The sequence below is a fragment of the Penaeus vannamei genome, chromosome 20, assembly GCF_042767895.1.
Source record: "Penaeus vannamei isolate JL-2024 chromosome 20, ASM4276789v1, whole genome shotgun sequence".
Lineage (NCBI taxonomy): Eukaryota > Metazoa > Arthropoda > Malacostraca > Decapoda > Penaeidae > Penaeus > Penaeus vannamei.
The window spans coordinates 15,322,207-15,329,569 of NC_091568.1; the positions used below are offsets into that span (position 1 = coordinate 15,322,207).

Sequence of the window (7,363 nt, forward strand, 5' to 3'; positions counted from 1 at the left end):
GAACTGACAGACCGATACCCTGGCTCTGTTATGGTTAGTCTCTAGCAGTTCTTACATTATCCACTAAAAAAAATTCTTACAGCTGAATGCACAAAGGAAATAAAAAAATACAGATTGGTTTTCCAGTAAAATATCTGCAATGGGCAATCTGCAAGACTGCTGGTTCTCAAATACAAAAACTTTTACTATACAATCAACACATGTCATAAAAATACTGTAGTGATATGTCCACATGATTCATCTTGCTATATATAATATTTTGCATGAAGTCTGAACATCTCATTTATAAATACTCACTAAACAAATGGAGTAATTATGTTTGATAATTCCATTGTGGCACTATATTAATAAAAACTACTGGTAATCACTATAAACCTGATAATTGTGCTACTGAAAGGTCTGTCCACCCTCAAGAACAAAATATAAAAAATTCCAGAAAAATAATTATTATGGTAATGGAGCAAAGATACACATGAGTAGGAATTTTGTTGTATGACTCTGAAATCCTAAAAGCAAATGCTATAAGTAGCCATTAGCCAAGACTATATCAAATACCATCTATTTTAATGTCCACTTGAAATCTACATAGCTGTCTCTTCATTCCATGTTACAGATACTTCATTATGAGCACCTGTTGACTGAGCCCCTTGAGGTGCTTACACACCTCTATGATTTCCTAGGTCTTAATGCGACATCCTCACATTTGAACAAAGTGATTCGCATTCTGAAACTGGATCGTCAACAAGAAGTGCTTATCCAGGTGTTGAAGGTAAATATGTAATAAAGCTGATTTTTTAAAATAAGACTTTGCAAGACAATAAACATGAAATGACAATATGAAGGTGAAGTGTCCTATATGATGCAATGACATTTCAGGCATGGCAGGTTGAACTGACGCTGCGGGAAAGCAGGTCAGTGGACTACGGCTGTAGCCATACCTATGAGAAGCTAGGCTACTTCCCTGTGCCTAAAGCTATTACAAACAAAGACAACTACTTTGTTTCATGGGATCAGGCAAGAATGAAAGAACATTAAAATTAGAGGTCAACATGTTCCTTAATGTATTGTTTCGGGTGCTTTGTTTCTCTATTTCTTCTTGTTTGAGTTTCTATATACTGGACATCTATGCTAATTAAATTTGTGTCAGTCATTTCTTGTAAATGTTCACCAAGGTTTTCACTATACATTCCTCCTGTGCTGTCAAAATTGGTGTGTTGGTAAATCTAAAACATAGGATGAAAAAAACACCAAATGAGTAAGTAAATAAATAAATAAATAAAATGTATTATAAACTGATATATGATAAAAATATTCTACATAAAACTACATATCATATAAACATTCATATCATATCTTAAGATGCATATTTATAATGCTGTAAATTAACTGCTTAAGAAAGTTTATATTATATAGGTTTTCACTGTTTACACCTTAATAAACAATGAAATATACAATGCAGAGTGAAGTATACAAAACCTCATACTTATAATTTCAGATTTTGTACTGTTATCAAAAGGAAGAAAAATAAACGTAAGACATACATCACTTATTTAGATATAAACACATGCATACACATACACACATATCTTAACAAAAGACAGTATCTCAGTACACTATCTGCTAAAAATTGATGAAGGTTCAATTATACTTTAGAATTATAGTTTGATTATGCAATAGTTGAAGAAAAGATGAAAATGTAAGAAGCAATGTGTTTACAATGTGTTTGTTCCTGGGAGTGATTATCACATGTGTTTGTGTTTTTGACAATAAAGAGTCCTCCTATCTTAATTATTTTCTTCCTCTTTTAAACTGAGAATTCTTAAAGACTGAAAAAGTGATAACACAAATCTGATGACAAAAATCAATACAATTTCAGTAACCTGAACAACAACAGCTGAGAGAAAAAATATCTAACAATGTATGTAATAAAATCAATAAACTAATCTATTATTTTATTAATAAAACTATGGTAAATTCTAAAATTGTCACAAATTACCTTGTTAGCAATTACTAGGACACTGCTTTCTTTTGAAAGAGTAAACAGTGGATGACTTTCTAAATCTTGGATTTATACATTAGTTCCTTATCTCAGTACACACATAAACAGAACAGGAAATAAGGAAAAACATGTAATTCAAGTTATCAATATTCCTCTTGGGAAAGCATGATCATGATTTACTGTGACACTTAAATATTAATAACATTATGATATTGATAACCAATCTGTGGTATATGCAGAATCATACTAGTACATGTACATGAAGACGGGGTTCAGAAAATAAATTTGATCTTTTTTCTCTCCTAAAGTCTTAAATATACTGTTTACTTTTGTATATGCTGCTGCACTATTTAGATTTAATTTTGGATTGCAGATATGTATTCAGGACTGATGTTATCATTATCAATACTTGATCCAAGCTCATATATATATAATATATGTATATCATATTATGTATATAAGTGTATATATAACAGTATTGTTTTTACGTTAGTCTAATTATTGATCTAATGCAGCAGAAATTGCAGGCACTACCTGGAAATTTATGAGTATAGGTATGAACAAAATTAAGAATCTAGATAAAGTTGAGACTAACGCATGTAAAGCTTGATAACCCTGGCTTTTAAATCATCAAAAGTGTAGCTATTAATGAGTCTTCCTCCTACCTGGTTAAAGTGTGATACATGCAAATTTGTCCTTCCTAATTAGACAGAACATTCCTTAATAGACAAGCCTAGTTATTAATACATGATATACATGCTGATTGCTGGGGGATCAATACAAGACTATCTCCCAGTGATAATTAACAACCAGCCATTCCCCAAAAATACTCCAAGTAAAATATCACTCAAAACATTAATCAAACTTGACCTCTTACTATATGTTCAATATAAACCTAAATAATCACTTAAATATCTATCAAACAGAATGAAAAAATATACAAAAAAGAATGACCATATAATAATATTTAATTTTGAACTATTCATTAACGTTAACTTAGAAAGAGAGTTGGATGGATGCCATGTCCCTCCTTTAAATATGCCCGGAAAGATATAGCTGAACACACATAATCATTCTTGATTTCACAGATGAACCATATACGGAAACACATGAAAATGATTACGTGAAATCAAGTTTACATTACAGCATCATCATTAGCCTTCTGGTATACCTTTTCGCATGTGTATTCATAAACTTTACATTACGGGCACCCGTGATATGAATGACATTTAGCCATTTGATAGTGAAACATAAATCAGTACGTCAAATGCTCCCTGATGAAAATAATTTTTTTTTTTACAATATATGCGAATTGCAACCATTTGGCAATGAACAAAAACTCAGGTAACGTATCACTGTGCTAATTTTTCACATGGTTATAGACATAAAGCATGAATCTATTAAGTGCATATTAAATATCACTTGATATCAAACCGTACCTTGAAAATTACGAAGAAAATAGAACGAAGAAGTAAAATCTATTAAAATGCCCGCCTTCTCTGTGTTTACATCACACGTGCTGCCATCTGTCAGGAATAAATGTAGTTTGAATCTAGGGATCATAATGATAATAATCTCAATATAATTCAGTCTTCACATTATGTGCGTACTACGTAAAATTGTTTTGTAATAAGATTATGACTTAATTTTGGAATAAAACTAGTCAAGACTCTTCTTCGCCTAGCAACCACTTCATGAAAAGGGCGTATAGTACAAGTAATGGAAGGTCATGTAATATATGAAGCAATTATGACAAATCTATTGTAATCATGTGAAGATAAATAATGGTGATGATAATCAGCCGGTTTGTTGAAATTGTACCAGGCCCGACTCAATGAATTTGCATGAGTACAGATGCAGAAATAAAGGCATATCTGTCTATATATCTGATAGATAGATATTTAACCATCTATTTACCGGGTTGATATTTATGTTTAGCCAGATAAATATGCATTTATTTCTTTATCTATGCATGTCAAGTATACGAATATTCTTTGGGTCGGGCCTCGCACAATTCTAACAAACCGGCCGAATAATGTTAGCTGGATACTAGTGATAACTGCGTTGACAATAATAATGTTGTAGATGGCAAAGTAATAATGATAATGATAACAAAAAGTAGAGCAATAACAGTGATAATGATAGGAATGCTAGTATTATTTCTACTACTACTACTACTATAACTAATAACAATAGTGATAATAACAATAATACAAATAACAAGATAATGAAAATACTACTACTACAGCAACAACAATAACTACTACTACTACTACTAATATTGATAACAATGATAAAAAAGATAATGAAAATATTACTGCTACTACTACTAATTACAATGATAATAATGATAATGATAATAATAGATATTTGGTATTATCATAACAATGATAATAACAGTTATGATAATTATGATAATAATGACGATGATGATGACCACAAAAAATAGTAATAATAGCAACAATAATAATAATGAAAGTAATAACAATAATAATCGTGATTACTATGTTATTATTATATTAATAAGTCATCTTTTCCGGTGTCAATTAGGGTGTCCCGAGACGTGACGCGACGCCAGAAGCCGTCTCGTGACCGGAGCAGCGTTGCCACTACTACGGCACTTCTATTGCACAGAGAACGGGAATTCTAAGGGGAACAAAAATAAAGAAGGCTTCCCTATAACGAGGAGCAACTTTTTCTGAGAAAGGTAATGGGAATAATTACCTTACAATAATCTAAGAATGATGTACAGAGCATTAGTTTTATTTAATAAAAAAGCACTACATTGATTTATACGAAGTATTGCTCCAAGGGAAACCCGCCACGTATTAATTTCCCAAAGATAATGATTGAAATCTATATTAACGCGTCCCTTCTTCCGGAAGGCCTCTTTCGCCGGCGGATCAGCCTTTGGGAAGGACGTACCGCTATCCTTCAGGCAAGAATTCTTTTGCCATATTGTTTTCTATAGACTTTATTCAGGTATGATATATTTCAGCGACTTAGAGATATATGCATTGGGTTAAGGCCACAGTGTTTATTATTGTAGGTTTATGAGAGGAAATATAAGAAGAAGCATTTGAAACTTGTATATTATCGGTTATGTATCTGAACTTTTAAAAAGTACTGTGTAAGTGCATATCTATTGCTCATGCTGAAGGAGTGGCCAATCAGAGCACAAGTCGAAGTGGCACCACATCACTTGACACCAACAGACCATTGTCTATCACGTGGTATTTGCTCCTCACACGTCCCCACCCCATGCAAACGTGATCCACAATGCTAGGAAACACCGAAATGCATGCATTATAACGCTACGAAGGGGATCACATGTAACACTATTCAAGCAGTTACACCCAGGAACTCAGTGTGCATTTCATAGTGTCGTATTAACGTGATAAACGAGCTGTAGTTTAAGGCCTTACTCTTTAAGGAACCTTCAAAGCTTACTAATATATTGAAATTACAGCATGGCGTTCAGACATATTCATCTGCTTATGCATTTGATTGAAATATTTTAAAATTATTTCTTCAATATAGGACGGGCCTCGCCAAAGCATTTGCGCCCAAAATAACCGGTTTTTAAAAGCAACTCTTACATAATACTATATGCTTCAAATGTGCTCATGTTTTAATTTTTCTAATACTCTTTTTGATGAAGTTGGATGGTAATGACGCAGAAGAGTGGCTTATATTGAAATATGGCGGAATGAAGATTGAAGATTGGTGACAGAGATTTCTACGGTAAAGGTAGAACAATAATAATAAATATCTTGCAAAGAGCCTTGTAGGAATTCTCATCAACCTTCAGCCACGGTTTAGAGTCCTTTGTGTGTAGCCAGCCGTTTTTAAAATATGCCTTTGGCGGCATTCTGCTTGATCAACATTCCATTGATAAACAAATCAGTCTCAATATACGCATTTTATTATCCTATGATGGAATTGTTTCATTCCTCTATGAATAACTTTTGTCGAGAAGCCTACAATACTTAACCGTACCTTTCTCATTCGTGAGTAGATCTAACGTTCGACTTGCATGAAAGAACGTCATGAAAATGGAGATCTCGAAATGCAAATAAATTATATACCATGGGAAATACACAAATGTTAGAACGGCTTTATGCATACTATGCACATCCATTTATATTGTAAAAAGATAAATTAGGCAAAATCACCATAATTTGCACCAAATAATGAGTTAGGTAATATACGATCCGCAGAGTAAAAAATTACCGCAAGTGGCTCGAATTACGGCATTTTGGAAACTCTGGATCGGGGGCGAGACAGGCCTCTAAGCTCCGCCCATTTCTGTGACGTAATGAAAATGGCCGCAGTTGACGGTTTACTATTTTACTGTACTGGTTATTTTTCCGACAGGTACACAGTATTTTGGAAAATGATATCCAAGATGCCTTTGATATCTTATGGTGGGTAATGGTGTGTTATGTATATCCAATATAAGTACGAATATGTATGAAATATCTGAAGTAGGAGGAATGCATCTGGCAACTCGATTAAAGTTAACCGTCTGCTCGATTCCTGTCGCGCAAGAGGTGTCGCGTTTCCCGAAACTGCTGGAAAAGATGCCTTTAGTAACAGTAGTAATAATGAAAATAACAATAATAACAATGATCATAACGATGATAATAATGTTGATAATAATATCAATTGTGATGATAATTGATAATAGTAACAATAATAATGATATCATCATCATTGGGGCTGACGCCGACGGGGGCGCATAGCCGCATCCACCCTTCGCTTCCACCTAAGAGGATCCCTCATGGCTAGACGCCAGGCAGGGACTCGGCCCATCTCTAGTTCTTCACGGCAGGTTTGGTCGATCTGCCCAAGCCATGACTTCCTCGGTCGTCCCACAGGCCTCCTCCACCCAGGGTTGTCTCGAATAGAGACGACCTGATGGGCAGGATCATCCTGAGGAAAGCGAGCCAGGTGGCCGTATAGCCTGAGTTGGCGATCACGGATTGTGCAGATAACAGGGCTTGTGCCAGTCTCACGGTGCAACCGTTGGTTGGACACATGGTCCCGCCAACAGTACCCCATGATCTGGCGCAAGGACCTATTGCAAAAGGCTTCAAGACGAGCCTCCAAGGCACAGGACAATGTCCAGGTTTCGCTACCGTATAGCAAAACTGGCATTATCAGGGCCTTGAAAACCCGAAGCTTGGTCCTTCTGCACAGGTACCGACATCTCCAAATACTCTTGTTGAGAGAGTTCATGACCCCTGCTGCCAGGCCAATCCGTCTGCTGACTTCATGGTCTGACAGCCCAGAGTTATGAACTACACTACCAAGGTATGTAAAGCTCTCTGTGACTTCAATGTCCTCGCCGCAAGCACGTAC

General features: G+C 34.9%; 2 protein-coding genes across 4 annotated transcripts in view; one reads left to right on the forward strand and one right to left on the reverse strand.

Moving 5' to 3' along the window:
* Positions 1-1,784, forward strand: part of LOC113806229 (carbohydrate sulfotransferase 1) — a 13,574-nt gene extending 11,790 nt beyond the window's left edge. For 2 of the 3 annotated variants that reach the window (XM_070135083.1, XM_070135084.1), the window contains exons 6-8: positions 1-33; positions 614-769; positions 877-1,784. The exon at positions 1-33 is cut by the window's left edge and continues 48 nt beyond it. In XM_070135083.1, the coding sequence (XP_069991184.1) occupies positions 1-33; positions 614-769; positions 877-1,035 (348 nt within the window). In that variant the 3' untranslated portion in view covers positions 1,036-1,784. The remainder of the gene's footprint in view (positions 34-613; positions 770-876) is intronic. The other variant, XM_070135085.1, reaches the window with a different exon arrangement.
* LOC113804716 (meiotic nuclear division protein 1 homolog) overlaps positions 1-3,544 on the reverse strand; it is a 27,368-nt gene extending 23,824 nt beyond the window's left edge. The window contains exon 1 of the mRNA XM_070135086.1: positions 3,439-3,544. The gene's annotated coding sequence lies outside the window, so the exon portion shown is untranslated. The remainder of the gene's footprint in view (positions 1-3,438) is intronic.
* Between the last annotated feature and the right edge of the window lie 3,819 nt (positions 3,545-7,363).